This window comes from Odocoileus virginianus, chromosome 4 (genome assembly GCF_023699985.2).
Source record: "Odocoileus virginianus isolate 20LAN1187 ecotype Illinois chromosome 4, Ovbor_1.2, whole genome shotgun sequence".
NCBI classification, from domain to species: domain Eukaryota; kingdom Metazoa; phylum Chordata; class Mammalia; order Artiodactyla; family Cervidae; genus Odocoileus; species Odocoileus virginianus.
The window spans coordinates 36,128,442-36,154,251 of NC_069677.1; the positions used below are offsets into that span (position 1 = coordinate 36,128,442).

The 25,810-nt window shown below is 38.3% G+C and overlaps 1 protein-coding gene across 3 annotated transcripts in view; it reads right to left on the reverse strand.

Annotated features, from left to right (window-relative positions):
• Nucleotides 1-19,281: 19,281 nt before the first annotated feature.
• FNDC3B (fibronectin type III domain containing 3B) overlaps nt 19,282-25,810 on the reverse strand; it is a 348,034-nt gene continuing 341,505 nt past the window's right edge. For all 3 annotated transcript variants that reach the window (XM_070466411.1, XM_070466412.1, XM_070466413.1), the window contains one exon: nt 19,282-22,801. In XM_070466411.1, coding sequence (XP_070322512.1) covers nt 22,490-22,801 — 312 coding nt within the window. In that variant the 3' untranslated portion in view covers nt 19,282-22,489. The remainder of the gene's footprint in view (nt 22,802-25,810) is intronic.

Sequence of the window (25,810 nt, forward strand, 5' to 3'; positions counted from 1 at the left end):
TGTGGCTTAGCTGGTAAAGAATTCACCTGTAATGTGGGAGACCTGGGTTCAATCCCTGGGTTGGGAAGATCCCCTGGAGAAGGGAAAGGCTACCCACTCCAGTACTCTGACCTAGAGAATTCCATGGATTGTTTTGTTCATGGGGTCACAACAAGTCAGACACAATTGAATGACTTTCACTTCTTTGGGATTGGAATGAGAACTGACCTTTTGTAGTCCTGTGGCCACTTCTGAGTTTTCCAAATTTGCTGATACATTGAGTGCAACACTTTAGCAGCAGCATCTTTAAGGATTTAAAATAGCTCAGCTAGAATTTCACCACCTCCACTTGCTTTGTTCATAGTAATGCTTCATAAGACCCACTTGACTTCACCCTCCAGGATGTCTAGGTCCTGGTGAGTGATCACACTATTGTGGTTATCGAGGTCATTAAGACCTTTTTTGTATAATTCTTCTGTGTATTCTTGCCACCTCTTCTTGATTTCTTCTGCTTCTGTTAGGTCCTGACTGATTCTGTCCTTGATTGTACCCATCCTTGTGTGAAATGTTCCCTTGATATCTCATTTTTCTTGAAGAGATCTCTAGTCTTTCCCATCCTATTGTTTCCCTCTATTTCTTTGCATTGTTCTTTGAATAAGACCTTCTTATGTTTCCTTGTTATCCTCTGGAACTCTAAATTCAGTTAGGTATATCTTTCCCTTTCTCCTTGGCCTTTCACTTCTATTCTTTCCTCATCTATTTGTAAAGCCTCCTCAGACAACCACTTTGCCTTCTTCCATTTCTTTTTCTTTGGGATGGTTTAGGTCACTGTTCCCTGTACAGTGTTATGAACCTCCATCTGTAGTTCTTCAGGCACTCTACCAGATCTAATCCCTTGAATGTATTCATCGCCTCCACTATATAAATGGCCTAGTGGTTTTCCCTACTTTCTTCCATTTAAGTCTGAATTTTGCAATAAGGAGCTGATGATCTGAGTCACAGTCAGCTACAGGTCTTGTTCTTGCTAACTATCTTTGGCTGTAAAGAATATAATCAATCTGATTTCAGTATTGACCATCTGATGATGTCCATGTGTAGCATCTCGTGTTTTTGGAAGAGGGTGTTTGCTATGACCAGTGCATTCTCTTGACAAAACTCTGTTAGCCCTTGTCCTGCTACATTTTGTACTCCAAGGCCGAGTTTGCCTGTTACTCCAGGTATCTCTTGACTTCCTACTTCTGCATTCCAATCCCCTATGATGAAAAGGGCATCTTTTTTGTTGTTATTGTTAGTTCTAGAAGATATTGTAGGTCTGATTGCAGCCTGCCATACTCTTTTGTCCATGGGATTCTCCAGGCAAGAATACTGGAGTGGGTTGCCATGCCCTTCCCCAGGGAAGAGAAGGTCTTCACAGTAACAGTCAGCTTCAGCTTCTTCAGCATTAGTGGTTGGGGCATAGACTTGGATAACTGTAATGTTGAATGGTTTGCCTTGGTAACAACCAAGATCATTCTGTTGTTTTTAAGATTGCATTCAAGTACTGCATTTTGGACTCTTATTGACTATGGGGACTACTCCATTTCTTCTAAGGGATTCTTTCCCGCAGCTGAATTGAATTCGCCTATTCCCCATCCATTTTAGTTCACTGATTCCTAAGATATCAATGTTCACTCTTGCCATCTCCTGCTTGACCACCTCCAGTTTACCTTGATTAATGAACCTAACATTCTAGGTTCCTATGCTTTATTTTTCTCCACAGCATCAGACTTCACTATCACCACCAGATACATCCACAACTGAGTGTTCTTTCTGGAGCTCTTAATTGCACTTTGCTCTTCCCCAGTAGCATATTGGATACCTTCTGACTTGGCGGGCTCATTTTCTAGTGTTATATAATTTGGCTTTTCATACTGTTCATGGTCTTCTCATGGCAAGAATACTGGAATCGTTTGCCATTTCTTCCTCCAGTGGACCACTTTTTGTCAGAATTCTCCACTATGTCCTGTTCACCTTGCGTGGTTCTGCTTGGGTAGCATGGTTCATTTTATTGTGCAAACCTGTTCTTCATGAGAAGACTGTGATCTTTGAAGGGAAACAGTGTAGGAGAGTTCCCTTTTCTCTATACCCTCTTCAGCATTTATTGCTTGTAGATTTTTTGATGAATGCCATTCTGACCAGTGTGAGGTGATACTTCATTGTAGTTTTGATTTTCATTTCTCTAATAATTAGTTACATTGAGCATCTTTTCTTGTACACTTTGGCCATCTGTGTGTCATCTTTGGATAAATGTCTTTTTAGGTTTTCCATCCATTTTTTGTGTGTTGTTATTTTTTTGCTATTGAGCTATACTAGCTGTTTATATATTTTGGAGATTAATCTCTTATTGGTCACATCGTTTGCAGATATTTTCTCCTGTGGGTTGTCTTTTCATTTTGTCTATAGTTTCCTTTGCTGTGTAAAAGTTTTTGAGTTTAATTAGACCCATTTATTTTTGTTCTTATTGTCATCAGGAGGTGGGTCGAAAAAGATATTTCTGTGATTTATGTCAGAGTGTTCTGCCTATGTTTTCCCCGAAGAGTTTTTATAGTATCTGGCCTTACATTTAGGTCTTTAATTCACTTTGAGTTTGTTTTTGTGTGTAGTGTCATAGTAATATCATTTCAGTTTTTTACATGCAGCTGTCCAGTTTTCCCAGCACCACTTATGGAAGAGACTATCTTTTCTCCATTGTATATTCTTGCCTCCTTTGTCATAGACTAATTGATCTTAGGTGTGTGGGTTTATCTGTGGGCTTTTTAACCCATTTCATTGACCTATATTTTCGTTTGTGTACTAGTACCATACTGTTTGTAGCTTTGTAGTATAGTCTGAAGTTAGGAAGCCTGATTCCTCCAGCTCTTTTTTGTCTTTCTCAAGATTGCTTTGGCTACTTAGGGTCTTTTGTGTTTCCATATAAATTGGAAAAATTTTTTGTTCTAATTCTGTGAAAAATGCCCTCGGTAATTTGATGAGAATTTCATTAAATATGTAGATTGCTTTGGGTAATTAAAATCATTTTGGTAATATTGATTCTTCCTATTTAAGAACATTGTACCACATCTTCTTTATCCATTCATCTGTCAGTGGATATGTAGGTTGTTTCCATGCCGGTCTATTGTGAATAGTGCTGTTATGAGCTTAGAGGTGCATATATCTTTTGAATTACAGTTTTGTCTGGATATATGTCCAGGAGTGGGGTTGCTGAATTATATGTTAATTATATTTTTAGTTTTCTGATAAACCTCCACACTGTTTTCCACAGTGGCTGCACCAACTTATATTCCCACCAGTGGTGTAGGAGAATTCTCTTTTCTCCACACCCTCTCCAGTGTTTGTTATTTGTAGACATTTGTCATAGACTTTTAATGACATTTAATAACTTTTAACATGTAGTGATGGTCATTCTGACCAGTGTGTGGTAGTACCTCATTATAGTTTTTATTTGCCTTTTTCTAATAATTAGTGAGCATCTTTTCATGTGCCTATTGGCCATTTGTATTTCTTCTTTAGAGAAATGTCTATTAAACTAATCTCCCTGTTTTTCAATTGGATTATCTTTTTGTTGTTGTCAAGTTGTATGATCTTTCTGTATATCTTGGAAATTAAGCCCTTGTCAGTCACATCATTTGCAAATATTTTCTTCCATTCTGTAGGCTGTCATTTAGCTTAGTTCATGGTTCCTTTGCTGTGCAAAAGGTTATAAGTTTGATTAGTCCCAATTTGTTTATTTTTGCTTTTATTTCTATTGCCTTGGAAAATGACCTAAAATAACATTTGTACAGTGTATATCAGAGAATGTTTTGCCTTTGTTCTCTTCTCGGAGTTTTATGGTGTCATGTCTTATGTTTAAGTCTTTACACCATTTTTAGTTAATTTTTTTGCATGGTGAGAGGGTGTGTTCTACCTTCATTGATATATATATGTGACTGTCCAGGTTTCCCAACACCAGTTACTGAGGAGACTTTTCCTCATTGTATAATCTTGCCTCCTTTGTCAAAGATTAATTGACCATAGATGTGTGGTTTATTTCTGGGCTCTCTATTCTGATACATTGGTCAATATGTTTCTTTTCTGTGCCAGTGCCACTCTGTTTTGAGTCCTGTAGCTTTGTAGTATTGTCTGAAGTCTGGGATGGTTATGCCTCATGTTTTGTTCTTTTTCTTCAGGATTGCTTTGGCAGTTCTGGATCTTTTATGGTTCCATATGACTTTTAGGATTATTTTCTCTAGCTCAGTGAAAAATGTCATAGGCAATTTGATATGGATTATATTAAATTTGTAGATTGCTTAGAGCAGTATGGCCATTTTGATAGTTTTCTTCCAATCCAAGAACATGGGATATTTTTTCACTTCTTTGAATCATCTTCAGTTTATTTTATTAATGTTTCGTATCTATAAGTCTTTCACCTCTTTGTTGAGGTTTATTCCTAAGTATTTAATTTTTGAGATTATGATTTTAAAAGATATTTTTTCTTACATTACCTTTCTGATATTTAATTGTTATAAAGAAATGCAACCAATTTCTGTATGTTAATTTTGTATCCTACTACATTGCTGAATTCCTTTATCAGTTCTAGTAGTTTTAGTGTGGAGTCTTCAGAGTTTTCTATGTATAGTATATCATCTACACATAATGACAATTTTGCCTTTTCCCTCTAAATTTGGATAGATTTTATTTCTGTTTTTTTGACTGATTATTGTAGCTAGGACTTCCAATACTGTGTTGAATAGAAGAAGAAAGAGTGGGCATACTTGTATTGTTCCAGATTTTAAAAGTAAGGCTTTTAATTTTACACCATTGAGTATTATATTGATTGTGGGTTTGTCATTAATAGCTTTTAGCATTTTGAGATATGTTCTCTCTATACCCACTTTGGCAAGAGTTTTTTTTTTTTTTTTTTTTAATTTTTATTAGTTGGAGGCTAATTACTTTACATCATTACAGTAGTTTTTGTTATACATTGATATGAATTAGCCATGGATTTACATGTATTCCCCATCCCAGTTCCCCCTCCCACCTCCCTCTCCACCCGATCCCTCTGGGTCTTCCCAGTGCACCAGGCCCGAGCACTTGTCTCATGTACCCAACCTGAGCTGGTTATCCGTTTCACCCTAGATATACATGTTTCAATGCTGTTCTCCTGAAACATCCCACCCTCTCCTTCTCCCAGAGTCCACAAGTCTGTTCCATACATCTGAGTCTCTTTTTCTGTTTTGCATATAGGGTTATCGTTACCATCTTTCTAAAGTCCATATATATGTGTTAGTATACTGTAATGGTCTTTATCTTTCTGGCTTACTTCGCTCTGTATAATGGGCTCCAGTTTCATCCATCTCATTAGAACTGATTCAAATGAATTCTTTTTAATGGCTGAGTAGTATTCCATGGTGTATATGTACCACAGCTTCCTCATCCATTCGTCTGCTGATGGGCATCTGGGTTGCTTCCATGTCCTGGCTATTATAAACAGTGCTGCGATGAACATTGGGGTGCATGTGGCTCTTTCAGATCTGGTTTCCTTGGTGTGTATGCCCAGAAGTGGGATTGCTGGGTCATATGGCAGTTCTATTTCCAGCTTTTTAAGAAATCTCCACACTGTTTTCCATAGTGGCTGTACTAATTTGCATTCCCACCAACAGTGTAAGAGGGTTCCCTTTTCTCCACACCCTCTCCAGCATTTATTGCTTGTAGACTTTTGGATAGCAGCCATCCTGACTGGCGTGTAATGGTACCTCATTGTGGTTTTGATTTGCATTTCTCTGATAATGAGTGATGTTGAGCATCTTTTCATGTGTTTGTTAGCCATCTGTATGTCTTCCTTGGAGAAATGTCTGTTGAGTTCTTTGGCCCATTTTTTGATTGGGTCATTTATTTTTCTGGAGTTGAGCTGGAGGAGTTGTTTGTATATTTTTGAGATTAATCCTTTGTCTGTTGCTTCATTTGCTATTATTTTCTCCCAATCTGAGGGCTGTCTTTTCACCTTGCTTATAGTTTCCTTTGTTGTGCAAAAGCTTTTAAGTTTCATTAGGTCCCATTTGTTTATTTTTGCTTTTATTTCTGAAATTCTGGGATGTGGGTCATAGAGGATCCTGCTGTGATTTATGTCGGAGAGTGTTTTGCCTATGTTCTCCTCTAGGAGTCTTATAGTTTCTGGTCTTACATTTAGATCTTTAATCCATTTTGAGTTTATTTTTGTGTATGGTGTTAGAAAGTGTTCTAGTTTCATTCTTTTACAGGTGGTTGACCAGTTTTCCCAGCACCACTTGTTAAAGAGGTTATCTTTTTTCCATTGTATATCCTTGGCAAGAGTTTTTTATCATGAATTGATGTTAAATTTTGTCAAGTGTTTTTCCTGTATCTATTGAGATAACTGTGTAATTTCTGTCTTTTGTTTATGTGGTGTATCACATTTATTGATCTGTATGTGTTGAATCATCTTTGTGATCTTGGGATGAATCCCACTTAGTTATGGTGTATGATTTTTCCTATGTGTTGTTGGATTTGGCTTTCTAATATTTTGGTGAGAATCTTTACATCTAAATTCATCCCAAATATTGGCCTATAATTTTATTTTTTGGCAGTATCTTTTTTTGGTTTGGTATCAGATGATAATGGCTTCATAGAATATCCTTGGGAGTGTTCCCTTCTCTTCAATTTTGGAAAAGTTTGGGAAGAATCAGTATAAGTTCTTGGTATGTTTGGTAGAATTCACCTGATATTACTATGACACTACACAAAAAAATAAACTCAAAGTGGATTAAAGACCTAAATGTAAGGCCAGATACTATAAAAACTCTTTGGGGAAAACATAGGCAGAACACTCTGACATAAATCACAGAAATATCTTTTTCGACCCACCTCCTGATGAAAATAAACAAAAATAAATGGGTCTAATTAAACTCAAAAACTTTTACACAGCAAAGGAAACTATAGACAAAATGAAAAGACAACCCACAGGATGGGAGAAAATATCTGCAAATGATGTGACCAATAAGAGATTAATCTCCAAAATATACAAACAGCTAATATAGCTCAATAGCAAAAAAACAACAACACACAAAAAATGGATGGAAAACCTAAAAAGACATTTATCCAAAGATGACACACAGATGGCCAAAGTGTACAAGAAAAGATGCTCAATGTAACTAATTATTAGAGAAATGAAAATCAAAACTACAATGAAGTATCACCTCACACTGGTCAGAATGGCATTCATCAAAAAATCTACAAGCAATAAATGCTGAAGAGGGTATAGAGAAAAGGGAACTCTCCTACACTGGTCCTAGACTTTTGTTTGTAAGGAGTTTTTAAATTACAGACTCTATTTCAGTTCTACTGATCCATCTGTTCAAATTATCTATTTTTTTTAAATTCAGTTTTGGTGGGATGTCTGCTTCTAGAAACTTGTCCATTTCTTTTAGGTTGTTGAATTTGTTGGCACATAATTGTTCATAATATTCCATTATGGATTTTTGTATTTTTGTAGTATCAGTTATTTTATTTCCTTCTTCATTTCTTATTGTGTTTATTTGGGTGGGTCCTCTCTTTTCTTCTTGGTAAGCCTAGCCAGAGATTTGTCAAACCTGCTCTTGGTCTTACTGAATTTTTCTTTTGTTTTTTTTACTTTCTATTTTATTTTTTTCCTCTCTGATCTATATTATTTCCTTCCTTTTGTTGACTTTAGGTGTGTTTTTCCCCTAATTCTTTTAAGTGCTAGGTTAGGCTGTTTGAGATTTTTCTTGTTTTTTGAGGAAGGCCTGTATCACTACAAACTTCCCTTTAAGAACTGCTTTTGCTGCCTCCCATAGATTTTGTATGGTTGTGTTTTTATTGTCATTTTTCTCAAGCTATTTTTAAATTTCCTCTTTGATTTCATCATTGATCTATTGGTTTTTCAGTAGCATGTTGTTTAATTCCCATGTGATTATTTTTCTCATTTCTGTATCTGTGGTTATTTTCTAGTTTTATCATATTGTAGTCATAAAAGATGCCAGAGACAATTTCTATACTCTTAGATTTGTTATGACACCACCCTTATGGCAGAAAGCAAAGAAGAACTAAAGAGACTCTTGATGAAAGTGAAAGAGGAGAGTGAAAAAGTTGGCTTAAAACTCAACATTCAGAAAACTAAGATCATGACATCTGGTCCCATCACTTCACGGCAAATAGATGGGGAAATAGTGGAAACAGTGACAGACTTTATTTTTTGGGCTCCAAAATCACTGCAGATGGTGACTGCAGCCATGAAATTAAAAGATACTTGCTCCTTGCAAGGAAAGTTAAGACCAACCTAGACAGCATATTAAAAAGCAGAGACATTACTTTGCCAATAAGGTCCCTCTAGTCAAGGCTATGGTTTTTCCAGTAGTCATGTATGGACCTGAGAATTGGACTATAAAGAAAACTGAGTGCTGAAGAATTTAGGCTTTCGAACTGTGGTATTGGAGAAGACTCTTGAGAGTCTCTTGGACTGCAAGGAGATCCAACCAGTCCATCCTAAAGGAAATCAGTCCTGAATATTCATTGGAAGGACTGATGCTGAGGCTGAAACTCCAATACTTTGGCCACCTGATTTGAAAAGAACTGACTCATTTGAAAAGACCTTGATGCTGGGAAAGATTGAAGGCAGGAGGAGAAGTGGATGACAGAGGATGAGATGGTTGGATGGCATCACCAACTCAATGGACATGAGTTTGAGTAAACTCCAGGGGTTGGCAATGGACAGGGAGCCCTGGTGTGCTGCAGTCCATGGAGTTGCAAACAGTCAGACACAACTAAGCAAGTGAACTGAACTGAACTAAGTTTGTTAAGGCTTATTTTGTGCCCTGATATGTGGTTAACCCTAAAAAATGTTCCATGTAGACTTGAGGAGAATGTGTACTCTGTTTTTCTTTGTGATGTAATGTCCTGAAAAACATCAAATGAGTCTAACCATTCTATTGTATCATTCAGTATCTGTTATATTGATTCTGTCTAGAAGATCTTTCCACTGACGTGAATGGAGTATTAAAGTCTCCTACTATTATTGTATCCTGTCAATTTCTCTGTTTATGTCTGCTAATATTTATTTTATGTATTTGAGTGCTTCTATATTAGGTACATATTTATATTGATAACTATAAAATCCTCATCTTGTATTGATCCTTTTATCATTACATAGTGTCCTTCTTTAGCATTCTATTGTTGTTATTATTTTTTCTTTTTTTTTCTTGGTGGCTCTGCTGTTGGCATGTAGGATCTTAGTTCTCTGACCAGGAATTGAACCTATGCCACTTGTAATGCAAGTGTGGGGTCTTAACCACTGGACCACCAGAAAGTCCTATCTTTCTATATGACTTTTGTTTCAAAGTCCATTTTATCTGATATGAGTATTGTGACCCTCACTTTCCTGTCATTTCCTTTTGCATGAAATATCTTTTTCAGTCCCCTCATTTTCAATCTGTGTGTGTCCTGTGCCCTAAAATGGGTCTCTTTTGGGCAGCATATTGTAGGCTTTTGTTTACTTTTTACTGAATCTGCCACTCTGTGTCTTTTGATTGGAGCGTTTAGATCGTTGACATTTAAGTCAGTTGTTAATAGATATGTGTTTATTTCCATTTTAAACTTTGTTTTTCATTTATTTTGTATTTCTTCTTTGCTCCTTTTATTTTTCATTTTGTGGCTTGATGATTTTGTTTTGTTTTATACTTATGTCTTCTTTTTGGTTTTTGTGACTCTTTGTAGGTTTTTGTTTGTGGTTACTCTGCTTTATAAGTATGTTAACCTCTTATATTCACTTACCTTAGATGGGTAGTTATATAGGCTCAAACACATTCTAATTTTTAAAAATCTACATTTTCTTACTCTCCTCCCACACATTTTATAATTTTAATGTCTTTTACATTTTTATATCATCATTTTTCTGTTCATTATGGCTATCATCACTTTCACAGAAAAATTTTGATTTTTTAAAAAATCTGTATATGGCTTAAGTTATTTTCTAATTGTGAATTTTCTCTTCTCCATATATTTTTCTTTTCTATTTGGAGAAGACTTTTCAATATTTTCTTTAGGATAGGTTTAGTATTGCTGTATTCTTATAGGTTTTGCTTGTCTGAGAAATTTTATCTTTCCTTCTATTCTAAATGATAATCTTGCTGGGTAGAATATTTTAGGTCGCAGATTTTTCTCTGTCAGAGTTTTGAATATATTAATGTCTTGCCACTTCCTTCTCACCTGCAAATTTTCTGTGGCAAAATAAGCTGATGGCCTTATGGGGGTTTCCTTGTAATTCACTTCATTTTTCTCTTGTTGCCTTTAAAATCCTCTCTTTAACTTTTGCCATTTTTATGATAATATTTCTTGGTTTAGGTGTGTTTGGGTTTGTCTTATTTGGAACCCTCTGTGCTTCCTATAGCCGAATATTTGTTTCCTTCTTTAGGTTTGGGAAGTTTCCGGCCATAATTTCTTAAAATACATTGTCAATCTCCCTTTCCTTCCCCTTCTGGTATCCCTATTATGTATAGATTGGCAAACTTTATATTATCCTGTATGTCTCTTACATTACTTTCACTTTTTTTCATTTGGCTTTTTGTCTGCTGTCCTGACTGGGTGATCTCTATTTTTCTATCTTCCAGGTCACTTATTTGTTCTGCATTATTCTTTCTGCTCTTCACTGCCTTTAGTCCAGCTTTGGTCTCTGCAAATGAGTTTTATAGTTTTTCTTGGTTCTTCTTTATAGTTTCTAGTTCCTTTTTAGAGTACTTTGCATTTCTGTTGATAGCCTTTAATTCCTTCAGTATTCTCATCTTCTTTTTGAAACTGCTGTCTATTAGACTGAAGAGGCCTGCTTCATTGTTGCTCTTTTAGAGGAATGCTCTTGGTCTTTTAACTGTGAGTGGTTCCTCTGCTTCTTTGTTTTACTTATATTTCTCTTACTCTGTGAGTTTAGGATAAACAATCATCTACTGTGGTCTTAGAGGGCTATTTATTTGTGGGGTGGTCCCTAGGTAGCTTGCGTGGGTTTAGTATATTTGGTAGAGGGCTGTTTTTAGTGTAGATGCCTGCTGTCTCTTTCCTCAGTGGGTGCTGGTCATTATTCCCTAGATAGGGGATGTGCATATGTGGTGGCTGGTGCCCAGTCTTGGAGTTCTCAGTGGTGGTGGGCAGTTGAGGTACATTCCCAGGGCATGAGATGGGAGTGGATGTAGCTTGCAACCACACCTGGGCAGGTGGTGGGGGGCGGCACTCACAACCACTTCTGGCATCCAGCTGAGTGGTGGCTTGCCAAGTTTGTGCAGTCAGTGTCCTGCCCTCTGGGAATACAAGTGCAGACATAGGAAAAAAGACTACAATTTTCACCCTGCCCTCCCCCTCATATGCCCCCCAAACAATGGTCTCTGGTTTCTAAGGCAGCCCAGGCATCCTTGGCATACGTGGTTGCATGTATGGCTGCATTGGATTCCAGTCCCTCACATCTGTCTCCACATAGCCAACCCCAGTCCTCTCCTTGGTTATGATCTCTAAAGTCTGAGTTCGAGCACCCAGCCCCCTCCTGAGCTGATGGATATGCATGTCAGGCTGGGGCGTGCAGAGGGGTGGTACTGACTGTCTGTGTGGTACTCCCTTTGTACTGGTTGCCACAAATTGGCTACTGTGCCCTCCTTCAAGGTTCTGAAGTTCGCCTTCTGTTCTGGCTGATCTCCCACAAGTGAGGGGGCTTCACAGGGTACAGGAACCTTTCTCCTCACAGGTCCCTTCCAGTGGCACAGGTTCCATCCCAATTCCTTTCTTGCTTTTTTTCCCCTCTTTTTTTCTACCCAGTCATGTGGAGATTTTCTTGCCCTTTCCACAGTCTAAGGTCTTCTGCTAGCATTCAGTAAATACTGTGAGAATTGTTCCACACATAGTGAGTTACTGTGATTTCTTGTGTTTGTGGGAGATGGGAGCTTCACATCTTACTATACCACCATCTTGATCATGCTCCTGTATATAATAATTTAAATAAGCCCCTTTTGCAATATGAAATATGTCTTACATGCTTCCTATCCTGGTTGGGAATCTTCTGGTCTCTGTGTCAGTAAATACCCAAGTCCAAGTAGCTTAAACACAAAGGGGCAGAAGGAAAGCAAGGAAGGGGGGTCTCAGTGAACCTATGTGCTTAGTCATTCAATCGTGTCTGACTCTTTGCAGCCCTATGGATTGTAGCCCACCAGGTTCCTAGAGAATCCATGGAGATTCTCTAGCAAAAACCCATGGAGTGGGTTACCATGCCCTCCTCCAGAGGATTTTCCCAACCCAGGAATTGAGCCCAGGTCTCCTGCATTGCAGGTAGACTCTTTACTGTCTGAGCTACCAGAACCTAAAGGCAGAATAAATAGGACCTTAAATATATGGTCCCTTTGCTTTGCTTCTCTCTTCCTGCCAGCATATTTTCTCTAACTGACCACTTGCTTACTTACTCTACACTGAGAAAACCAGTTGCTCAAAATCTTCAAAGTTTTCATCTTGCAGTTACAGGCATAACTTACATCTTAATCCCAAATGGTTGAGGGCCCATCTCTAGAATAATTTAAGTCTGGGCAAGGAATTTTGGGAAAACACAGCAACTTGTGGAGAATCAAGTAGATGGAGTTGGAGGTGGGAAGGAATGCCCCCCTAGCTCACTGCCCAGAAGAGGGAGTGGCAAATGAATAAGTAGAGGCCCATTATATTTTCCTTCTCTCCCACATGCCCATTGCAAAAACAGAATCTACTCTATCTTGTCTCAGGCTCTACAAAAATAACATTATTGAACCTTCAGGGTTCGGGAAAGAACACTATAACTTTAGATAAGCTAATTCTTAGTCTTGTGACTATTCTTAAGTATTGAATGTGAAAATATGCACAGTAAAACAGGAAGGGATAAGCAGGTTATTGAGGCTGGTAGGGCTCAGCTGCATGGTTTCTAGTTCAGCTCCATCTCCAACTGTGTGTGGATTGTGAGTTTTTATTCCCACTCCTTTTCCCCTAAAGTAACTTTATACCTGAGAAGGAAAAAGAATGTATCTGCAGATGCTAACTTAAAATATGTGTTGCACAGACCCATTTGTATTTTTAGGAGGCAGTATTCTACAGTGCATTGTTCTCAAACTTTAGTCCTATTTGTTTATCAGTCCTGTGATTTCTGCCATATCTGAGTAGGACCTGCACTATTTACTTGCTCTATTTCATTTGTAAACTTAAATATCCACTGTAATCCTATGTTTTTCTTTAATGTGCTGGCTAAAATTTTCCCTAGTACAGAAAACAAAAACTATCTAATTTTCAAGGTGTTGGCCTTCAAGCCTGGGAGACAGCATCTCAAGTGACCCTGAGAGAACTGCTTTGAGGAGATGAGGGGAGGAGCCAGGTTACATAGAAGTTTTACAACAAAAGGCAGGTAGTCAGAATGCCAAAGGATTGTTAAAGAAAACCAGATATCCCAAGTTAAGGAATATAGCACTTTTCTATGTATGGGAAGATACATGAGTCTGGGCTCCCTGAAATCATTCTTTTCATATGCATCTTAGCTATCTGGGGCCAGGATCCTGTGTGTTCACTCACATCCTGAGCTTCCTTGGGGCTCACCATAGGGAGTGGCTGCAGCCTGATGGTTAACAGATGGCAGGCATTCCCCTTCCTGAGTGCTCTTAGGGAGCATTGGAGGGTTGTGGTCGCTGATGACTGTTACATCCTTATCTACTGACGTGGCAGGAAATACTCCCTTTCTCAGCAATAACCACTTAGTCATCTTGTATACCTCCTCACTTTGGGAAACAATGCTATAGTGGAAAATCATCAGCAGTCAAGGGCTCATGTCTGCAAGAAAGTGTGTTTGTCTAAATTGAACACATTTCTCTTATAACTTGCTCAGATAGAAAACAAATCTGTACCTTTGGTCCTCGAGGGAAAAAATTAAGCATTTTCATTTATCCTTTGGCTCAGAAAAGAGGGAAGAATTTTATTTTCTTCTATATGGCTTTGCTTAACATGAAACTAATTTTTATTATATGATATATAAATTAATATTTCATCTAAACAGCAAACATATTACAGTTAAGACCAAAGCCGTCTTTGATTATCACCTCCCTATTCCTCCCATGGACAGAGGAGCATGGTGGGCTATAGTCCATAGGCTCGCAGAGTTTGACATGACTGAAGCAACTTAGCACACATACACAGAATCTGTACTCATCATTAGCAGGTCTTCCCTGGTGAATCAGTCAGTAAAGAGTCGGCCTGCAATGCAGGAGAACCGGGTTCAATCCCTGGGTCAGGAAGATCCCCTGGAGAAGGAAATGGCAACCCACTCCAGTATTCTTGCCTAGAGAATTCCATGGACAAAGAAGCCTGGTGGGCTACAGTCTACAGAGTCACCAAGAGTTGGACACGACTGAATGACTAACACTTTTACTTTCTTTTCATTAGGGTAAATCCAAGTTATGAATTTGGCTTCCCTGGTAGCTCAGCTGGTAAAGAATCTGCCTACGTTGCAGGAGACCTTGGTTTGATTCCTAGGTCAGGAAGATCCCCTGGAGAATGGATAGGCTACCCACTCCAGTATTCTTGGGCTCCCCTGGTGGTTCAGCTAGTAAAGAATCTGCCTGCAATGCAGGAGACCTGGGTTCGATCCCTGGGTTGGGAAGATCCCCTGGAGGAAGGCATAGCAGTGTAGTCCAGTGCTCTTGCCTGCAGAATCGCGATAAAGAGAGGAGCCTGATGGGCTCAGACATGACTGAGTGACTAAGAACAAGTTATGAGTTCAGACTATCTTTCCAGACTTCTTCCTTTGAATATGGCCACTAAAGTATCATTGTGTTTTAATGGTGAGTTAATGCATGCTCACAGGTTTCCTTAAATGCCTTGAGGCAGTAAGTCTTCATTTGTCAAGGGACTCTGTATGATGGAGTGCAACCTCAATGCACAGGGAATTTATCCTTCTGCCTTAACCTTCACTCCCCACTTGCACAAGGCCAGAAGATCAGTCAGAAGTGAGATTAGGGCCTTCTCAGATCTTTGCTGAGCATGCGCACAACCCCGCTCATGCATATAGCCTTCCATACCCGGAGAACTATGTTACAAGCTTTTAAAAACCCTTAAGGATATTTCATGCTCCCAATCTTGAAGTTTTGGGCAAACTCTTGTTTGCTCCCATTGGTATTGCAGCCTCAAGTAGATGCAGGGTTAGACTATTGCACTAAATAGCTTTCAGCAAGTGCCCTGGGTATACAGCTTTCCCATAGAACGAGCTTTAAGGCAGGTTAAGTACTACCACCCTGCCAATGCGGCTTTTCCAGAAAACTGTAAGACAGGTTAAACAGTGACCATGTACTTGGGATGAGCCATTTTGAGGTGCTCCAAACCCAGCGTGCTCCCTCTGGTGGTTGCAGGGCTGCTGGTTTTCAAGGCTGGTGTGGAGCTGGGGTAGGGAAGGAAGGTGTAGATTGAGTTAAATAGCACAAAACCTGCTCTTCTTACCAAGGTTCAGATTGTTATAAGCAACTCGTTGGGCTTCCCAGGTGGCACAGAGGTAAAGAATCCACCTGTCAATGCAGGAGATGAAGGAGAAGAGAGTTCAATCCCTGAGTCAGGAAGATCCCCTGGAGAAGGAAATGGCACCCCATCCCAGTATTCTTGCCCAAAGAATCCCATGGACAGGAGCCTGGCGAGCGACAGTCCATGGGATTGCAGAGTTGGACACAGCTGAGTGGGCTGGGTAGAGGTTAGGTTGAGTTCAATACCACAGAACCTGCTGTTCTTACCAAGATTCAGATTGTTACAAGCATTTGGTTAATTTCTGGAGCTCTGAAAAAGTTTTCAGAAAATTTTGGGCAATTTTTTTTGCCAGTGTTTTTGTCACTTCTTTGGAAAAGCAGATTTATAGACACCCTCACTCCATCATTCTTGGAAGTCTTGACCTCCCCATCCCCTCACCCCCAACCTGTTTTCTCACTGTTGATTGAAACAAAGCCAGGCGTTTTTCTTTTATTAGAGGAGGTGTCATCAGCCATATCCATGCTGGGGATTTAGGGGGGAAGGTGGTCAAGTGCAGGGCAAATGTCAGTCTACAAGGACAGCTGCTGTCAATTCCTGTTGATAATCACCATTCCAGAATAAGACTTCGAGTTGCTGGATCTCTCAAACCTCAGTGGAATCTGGAATTTCAGTGTTTTGTGTTCAATTTCTACATTTTACTTTATTGACTACAATTTTAAAAGGAACTAAAATACTGTACAGAAAATCACACACCATGACTGAAGATGACTGGAGCAGTATCTTACGGTTCTCATCACTACTACGTGAACTTTTCTGGCCAAATTAGTCAACTGAATTCAACAAACCTTTTTTTAGCTTCCATTATGTGCCAGAGAATGTGGTGTGTGCTGCAGAGTTGAGTGAACTTATTGTCCTGGGTACATATTCACTCTCCCATGCTTTTGAGGCACTTAGAATCTGGTGGTGGAGGTGAGAACTTCTTTTAAGATACCACCCTGAACAGAGGGTACCAGTGCTGGTACAGATTTAACCGTTAGTTGTTTTTTTTTTTTTTTTTTTGGCCATGCCACATAGCATGCAGGACCTTTATTTCCCCTATCAGGGATTGAACCCATGCACCCTGCAGTGGAAGCACAGAGTCTTAACCACTGGGCCACCAGGGAATTCTCTAATTGTTAGTTTTAATTATTCCAAGGTCAAGTGTTGAAAAGGATCATTTTGCAGTTTTTCTGTTGAGAGAAGTGTGTGTTTATGCACCCATCAAGACTGTGGATAGGGAAGGGATAAAGTGAGAGTTGCACAAAGTTCTCTGAGGCAAAGGGCCAGAGAGCCAACAGCTGACCTGTGTGAACAGCATTGAAGGTGGAATCCCATAAATGCATCTTTCTTGGTGCACCCACTCTTATCACACAGGAAGCATGCAGCATGCCTGGTGGCTCAGATAGTAAAGAATCTGCCTGCAATACAGGAGACGCGGGTTGGATTCCTGGGTTGGGAAGATCCCCTGAAGAAGGGAATGGCTACCTATTCTTGCCTGGGGAATCCCAGGGACAGAAGAGCCTGGTGAGCTACAGTCCATGGGGGTCATAGAGTCAGACGCAGCTGAGTGCATATTCTCTGGTAGCTTCCTAAGAAAGGATACTTGGTAGGCAAAGGTGCGAGAGCTCTAATTTCTAAAGATGTCTTCATGATGCTTTACCCTTGACTGAGTAAGCAGGTGGGAAATCTTTTTCTTTCAAAATCTTGACATGCTTCACTGATTCCTTGCTTCTGGTGTTACCACTAAGAAGTATAAAGCTACCCTGACTTCTTATCCTCCTGTGTGATCAGTTTTTCCATGTGTCGGGGAGCTTCTCTGGGTTCTGTTGTTTAGAAATTTCAAGCTGGTGTGGTTTGGCAGAGGCCCTGTTTTATCTATTGTGTTGAGCACCCTGTGTACGTTCACTCTGGAAACTCATGTGTTTGATTTCCTCCTCTACATTTTCTCTTCTTTCTGCAGTTCCTATTATTTGGCTATTGAATATCCGGCTCTGATCCTGATGTACTTATCTTTTCACTTTTCTGCTTTGTTTTGGGATTATTTTCAATTCCAGTTTCCAATCCTTCTACTTGAGTTGCTAATTTCCAAGAATGTTTCCATGTTCCTCACATATTCTTCTTCCACAGCGTCCTAACTTTGGTCTAAAGATGACTTGTCTTTTCTCATTTCTTTGGGGCTATGATAGTTTTCTGAAGCTTCTTCTCCCTTAGCCTCAGATTCTTCCAAGTTGTTAGCTTTGGACTTTTCACATTAGCAGCTTTCATCAGATGTCAGGTTACCTTTGGTTAAGCCAGAGGACTAAAAAGCTGAGAAGATTGCTGCCTGAGAGTTTCACCTTAGGATAGTGGTTCTTGATCTTGGCTGTACAATGCAATCACCTGGCAGGTGTAAAAAACATTGATATTCCAGAAATACTCGTTCTTGATCTTGGCTGTACAATGCAATCACCTGGCAGGTGTAAAAAACATTGATATTCCAGAAATACTCATTTTATTGGTGTAGGATATTCCAAAAATACTCATTTTATTGGTGTAGGGTCTGACATAGGGATTTTGAAAAGCTGCCCGGGTGGTATTACTGTGTAGCCAAGACTGAGAAGTACCACTGAAGGGTGGACTGAACCATTTCATCTTCAGGTGAGAATAACATTCTCTAAGTCCAGGGCTTATTTTACATTCTCTTGGGGATAAACTTTTGGTTTCTGCAAAAATGGAGGAGCAGCTGTCTGGCTGAAAAAAGACATTATTTTTTATAATGGCATTTTTAACAGCTTTTTACCAATACTATTTGAGGTTCCCATCCCTCTTTACCATCACTTTAAAGGGAAACATGTCTATCAGTTTTTGAACCTTCTGTGAATTCGGCACGTAAATTGAGTTGGTGTTCATTCTCTTCTCTGGTAAATGAGAATTCAGAGCTTTCTTTGGTCGGGTTTCCAAAATTCTCAGGCTAACAATTCTTTCCCACTCTTCAGTGTTGAGAGCAGTTATGACTTAAAAAAAAAAAAAAGCCCTTTAGTATATTTTCATGTAAGAAGCATGCAAAACTTGATGTGTTCAACTTGGCATTTTTACCTAAAGAATGATTATCAGCATTCTTTGAGAAAGAGAGCTTTGAGTTATAAACAATCAGTTTCCCCAATCATTTTTCCCTCGGGGGAAAAAAGATAGCAGGGATTCGTAGCAAAACAAATCTAAACATCATGATGAAACCATGACTATAGTAGCAACACTATACTTTATTGCTGTTGTTGTCGCTGAATGGGACCTGGAGGAGGGAAGGGGGCGGTCAGAACCGTGCGAGTCTGTCCCAGAGAAGGAGCATCCCAGGTGCTAAGTGAAGAGGCAAACCTGGGCTCCTGAGTTTGGCATATGGATAACATGTTAGAATACAAGTGTATTTTATCTACACAGACTCTGAAAAAGAACTGGCTGCCCATGGGCCTTGTCCACAATCGCATGTTAGTTGGCCCACTTAGGGAGATCTGGACTTGCAGCCTCTTTTGAAAAAACTAGCCTACATGTTTGTGGGTGGCAGAACCGCAGGACCCCAACCAGGAGCAGGGTGGCAGCCACCCCTTTAGATGGGCAAAGCAAGCTCCCTGCACTATGCCACCTGCCTGGTCTCTAAAGGCATCTGAATTTACAACTTCTGGGATGTAGTTTAAGATTTTAAAAAGGAACAACAACAAAAGCAATCCTATCCATGGCAGAAGAACCCTGCTTAAGTCAGAAAGAATTAAAACATTTATTGGGCATAAATATATTACATATACACTACAGATACAGTTAGGTATTACATATAGCATAGTATTTGCAAAATCTATACATTAAAATTGATATGGCAGTTTTAATACAATGTATATGAAATAGTCTAAAATTTACAATACAGGAAAACATGATTATTTTTTTTTTTCTCCTAAAGTTGAAAAGCTTGGAATGTATGTCCAACAGTGAGGTAAAACATTTTGTCTTTCAATTTAAAGAATTGTGCAAGGATAACATTCAAACACATTCAATTAGGGCACTTTTCAAATTTGACAGGAATACTGAATTACTGTAGCCGACAAAACATGGTTAGAAAATGCCAACATTTCAAGTTGATAAGAACAAGGCAGATAATATGCAAAAAATCTTTTAAAAAAGTTTTCTTTTTAAACAATTTCTTTGAGGACAAAAGGGAATTTTGCTTCACATGACTGGAATTTCTTGTGCCAGAGAGGAGTTTGACATATAGAGAGCATCAGAAAGCCACTCACTCATTCCTACATATTGCAAAAGGGCAAAGAGAGAAGGTTAACATAACACTTTATTTTATTGTTCATGTGTAATGGCAATATATAATCATATATCAATATCACATATACATAATATTTGTAATATAAAATAGTGCCAGATAGTGTGATAACTTTTTGACTGAGGAATTATAATGAACAGTCAATAGTGGAGAGCAATAAAATAAAGTGCTGTTAGTTAGTGTTCACACACTCAGCTTTCTGGTGGTTAGACAGTATGAAAATCTCAAAGATCAAATATTCATAGCAATTTTGGCTTAAAGTACGATTTCATTAAGAAAAAATGCCAACCAAGTCAGAGAATTTCTTTATAGCAGCAGTTCTGAAGTGTTTCCAAAAAGGGATTTTATTTTTCTCCTGCAGACAAGGTTCTTGTAACTCAGCTGACTCTTCATTGTTTAAAAAAAAAAAAAAAAAAAAAAAAAAGCCTTCTCCCCAAAGGCATGAGATTGTTTCAGAAAATGCAGATGCAGTTGTTATAGTGGATTGTAATGCACATTTAATAGTGGAGTGAGTTTTGGAAGGCCAGAAACTTTGGCAGAAATATATTTACCTTGATGCCATCAGTTTGCAAGGCTAATTAAACTAGTTCTTCTAGTCAATAACAGAATACAGAACTTTCTAGTACTTACTACATCACAATGTAGGCACACAGAATAATTCATTGATCTTAGCACTTTCTTTAAAGAGATGATTATGTTTTTCTTGGGTACATGTAAACGTTTCAATTACTGATAATGGATTTTTTTTTTTTTTTGGCATTTAATGCACTAGATGCTCTTTATCTTTAAAAACACAAGAAAATGTCAGAAGAATGGTAATACTACAGATGTTGCCAAGGAACAAGACTGACCTAAAATTACAAAAGTATAAAACACAAAAAAATAACATGCTACAAGGGAAAATTAGTACATAAGTACATTTAAAAAATTTTACAATAAATAAAGATTGCACTGTAATTGGCATTTAAAGTACTGTATGCAGAATATAGTATAAATAAACCAAAAACAAAATAATGTTGGTTTCCCCATGACTTTGGTATGGGAACATTATAAGCTAGTACAGGATACTGCATTTTAAGACAACACAGACCAAGCACAAAATAGCCATGATCAGGAAAAACCAAGTAGCAAAAATATACAAAAACAGAAGCAGGGGGATACACTGTGTCTGTTGCACCCTTTTGGAATATATTTGCACCTCCAACTCTTAAATGTCCCTGAGGTACGCAAACATTATGGACTTCATATACATAATCCAATGACTTTGGGTTAAAATTGACAATCTCAGGAATCAAAAGAAACATGCAAGAGTAACACTTTGCACTCCGATAGCACCTGTTGATCAAGGATCTCAAAGCACTTACAAACATTAGAATCCCCATTTTATTTTTTATTTTTAATGCATGGGAACACTGAGGCACAGAGAGGTAAAGTGACGTGTTCAGGTCACGCAGCAAGTTAGTGACAGATCCAGGGAGAGAATCTAGGCTCCTTGACCCCCAAACACCCTGTGCTTCTTACCAGCAAATACCATTCCCTCTCCACACATAGCCAAATCAACCCCCAAAAATAGGAACTACAAATTTATTGGGTTTTAATTTTCACTTGCTATTAGATTAGTATTATGTGCACTGAATTAAGGAACTGAAATTCAATCACTTCATTGATACCTCAAAGAACAGCCTAACGGCAAATCTTTCAAAAATAACGAGCTGACATATAAGGAGACTGATCACAATTAGTGTAAATCATGGACAATGGGCAGAGGCACTAAACTGTCACCAGTTCTCGTCATAGAATTCTGGTCAAACATAACAGAATATAATAACTCTAGTGATTAGATTAGAAGTAGTTATATACAAAGACAAACAAGTTAAAGCAGCTTTTAAAATAGCTGAACAAGGAAACAACTAACTATTGCACAATGCCCTCGAAAAGTTACTGCTATGAATTGACATGGTAAAATCTACAATGCTCCATAATTTATAGGTGCATTTTGGTTACTTGATTTCTTAGACAGGCAGCTCATAGTGTTAAAATCATAAGAAATACAGATTATTAAAACATTTTAGATTAAAGTACACATTTTGATTTCAATGAGCTAAACAGTTAAATAACTGAGTGACAACTTGGTTGTTTAGGGCAGCCTTATCTGGGTGAACATATTTTCCATCATGTGGTGGTTTCTGTGTGGTAATACTCTTGACAATGCCGAAATCCTAGCCCTGTAAGTACACACACTGTGATTCATGTTCACAGATACAGATGATCAAGACATAAGAAGTGAATGGTGAATATAAATTACTAAACTGTAACATGGAAAAAAAAAAAATCAAAGGCTTGCAAAAGACATCAGTGAAGACAGAATGAAGGCAAATCTGAAAAATTTAAAAGAAAACATAAGCTAGCTTTTGGTATCTGGTTTGCTTTTTTTTTTAAAAAATCCAGTTTAACCTCTTCCTAGTTTTGCATTTCAAAAAGGTGCACCAAAACACTGATATTTTTTTCCTAGCTAAATCTGTAAAATAAGTATATAAATCAAAGAACAAAAGGGCTTAAAAAAGGGAGTATCTGAATAAATGTGTATATTAAAATGTGTAGCATTAATTAAATTCATACCTCTAGTTTTGTTGGGTTTGTTTACTTCATTAAGAAGTACTGTAATATAAAGGCAAATAAAATGGATAAAGTTGCAAAGCCAACCACAATGAGGGCTGCAAACTGTTCATCAGTAGGCATCATGCTCTTCATTTTGGGATCATCTAAGCTCCCCATGTCCCCTGTAAGCATGACCTCACTTCGTTGTAGTACAAAAGCTGCAGAGGGACTGAAAGCTCCGCTTAGCTCCTGAGAGGTGTCTAAACAGCGACGACACGCACACACGCGGAACCGATAGTCTGTGTTGGTCTGGAGGCCTGAGATTTGGAATGTGGCTTCTTCCCCCTTGTACACCTTCAAGAGAAAGAAAAGTCCTGGTCAGTTAATTTATAACAACATTGCGGTCTCTGAAGTAATAATCATATAACATTGGGTCCTTGTAGAACTGGTTTGGTTTAAATGAACTCCATAACAACAAAGAGTACATGGAATGGCATTTGTCCAAGTCTGTATTTCATCCATAAAGTATTCTGACCTACTCTGAATAAAACATAAATTCAGTGACTCTGATATTGACAGGAGGTAAGGCATGCATCAGCACTGCAGCTGATACAAGTAATGGTGATGCATCTAGTTGAATTTTAATAATTTAGGCTATAAATCAGCAGATGACTTAATTCTTATAAAGGGCTCTCTGATCTTGGTGCACAGAACTAATTTTTTAAAATGTAAACAATTAAAAACAAATTACAGAAATAAAGTGCAAAGTCTCAGTTGACATTTGCTAGTGGCTATACCATGAAACTCTACTCCATTAGATAGCTCACCCCAGCCCTAAGAGGTACACACTATTTTGACTTTTCATCCTGTAATTTGTTTTGCCTGCTCTAGAGGTTTACACAAATACAGTCACTGTGCACTTTCCCATGCCTAGGAGATTCAGCTGTTCCTTTTACTGAAGAATAAGTATTTTATCATATGCCTGTACACTGATGTGTCCATTTGCTTCTTGACAAATATTTGCATTATTTCCAGTTTGGAGTTTTTATACAGTAAGAGTACTATGAACATTTTTGTTCAAATCTCAGGCTTAAGTTTCTCTTTTTCTTAGGCGAATACCTAGAAGTGCTGAGTGTAACTCCATATCTAACTGCATGGGAAAGTTTTAACAAACACATCCCTTTGCACTCCTGCCAGCTAAGAATGAGAGTTCCAGTTGCTCCACACCCTCACCAACATTTGTTATTGTCAGTCATTTATATTTCAGTCATTCTCATGGGTGAGACTGGTATCTCAGTTGCATTTCCCTGATGCCTAAAGGCATTTCCCACCTCTTCATGTGCTTATTTGGTCATTCATATAACCTCTTTTGTGAAGAGTGTGTTCAACTATTTTGCCTATTTTAATTTGCAGTGGTTCTTTAATATAATCTGGATGTAAGCTCTTTGTCAGATATGTTATGAATATTCTCTCCCAGTTTTATGGCTTACCTAATCATTTTTTAAGAGATTTTTTGATATAGTCCTATTTATCACAAATTAATATTTACTTTAATGGTCTGTCTTAAGTGTTTCCTGTTTGACAAACCTGTCCTTTTCCATTTTTCTTCCACTTTGTTCTTCTATCAAAATGCTATTGATACTCAAAACACTTAGAGGAAATGATAATCACCTTAAAATTACATAAAAACCCATGTCTTATGTTAGAGATAGGAAAAAACTACCTGAAACTCAAATCAGTAAAGAGATTTGGTTAATTAAATAGGAAAGTAAAATTGACCAAACACTTTCTGGTTGAGTAGCACTGACTTAGCCTCATAAAGTGCTTAAAACACGGGTGGTATATAGGCAACTGCACAGCAAAAGTTAGCCATTATTATTACTCCTACTACTACTGTTTAGATTTAAAAATACTTCAGATATATTTTTAACATTCAGTGATCAAAAGTGATAGGGGCATTTTTAGTGACAGGCCACCTTAGTAAAACAATTTTGCCCATTAACATAAACTCCCTAGAAAATAAAGAGCATTTCCAACAATCTCAACTCTGTCTGAAACACTTGCCAGAGTCAGTGGGAATCTAAAAACATTCAGGTGCTAAAGACCAGCACATAAACTCCCACAAGAAGCAGGACATTGTATTAGAGAACACAAGTGCGCTGGCCACTCATTCCATGTTGTGAGAACTGAAAGAGCAAGAAGATTGTAGTTTAGAAAAGGCATCAGAACATCCAATGTTCACCTGATACTCAGCCTTTGGAAAATTTTTTCCTCCCTCATTTTGAAACTTTAGAAGTAGCCATTAAAAGTCTTATTGTATTCTGTTTAGTGAGTAGGCCCCAGAAAATCAATTGTGTTTCTCATATTTCCCAGATTCACCCTTGTTTTTGCTATTCCCTTTTATAAGACTTGAAGCATGTGCCTCCAGGTGAGTTTACTGTTTCTCTGTGAAGATTGTGGCATGTGTCTTAGCAACTGCAGTTACAGACTGAACAGGGCTGGAGCAGCCAAGGATAAAAGAGCAATAAGAAAACCCCAGTGATCCTGAGAGATCACTCCTTTCTCATAGCTCACTGTTCCAATGATAAGTTAGTTAAATGGCTATTTTAAGATGAACTTGTCATCATGGTGACTGCCCCAACCCACACACAGCCAGCTATTCAGGAGTTCAGACTACAACATGATGATACTGTCTATGGATTATTTCCCAACATCATGTGCATGGTCTCAGAAAAACAATGGTGCACCTTTGTTTCTCTACAGAGAATGTTCTTTACAAAATTTAGATGCTCAAATCAGTATTTTTTGAAACAAGTCTTTTTTCGAAACTGTTGGGACCATTCATGAAGGGAGTGACCAGCATACTACCAGTCCCTTCACCATCTGAGCCTTGGTTTCCTATCTGCAATAGCCCAGGTAAACAATCTATTCTAACTCTATGGTGGCAGTAGTTAATGTTAGGATGTTGATGGAGTTGAAGAAAAGATGCCATCTAAGCTTTAGCTGTAAGGTTTCTTGATACTTTTCTTTCACCAATCCTTTTGGAGGTCTCACCTCTTGAAATGTTTACACTTATCAAAGGGTAAAATATGGTAGCTACTGGAGCTCTTTTGTGGGACCCCAGGGAACTGGCATCAGGATTCCAGGTCTAAGTCCTTGCTCTGGCACTTTCTAGGTTTGTGACCTCAGGCAAATAACAGCTTTGGGCCTTACTTTTCTCATCTTTAACACGGGACAGTAACAGTACCTAACTTAATCCCAACAGGGGATTATTAAATAAGAAACTGTGCAAAATGCTTTGTGAAAGGAGTATGCTGGAGATAAGTCCTCTTTATCAAATTTAATCCTTCTGATTACTCTAGC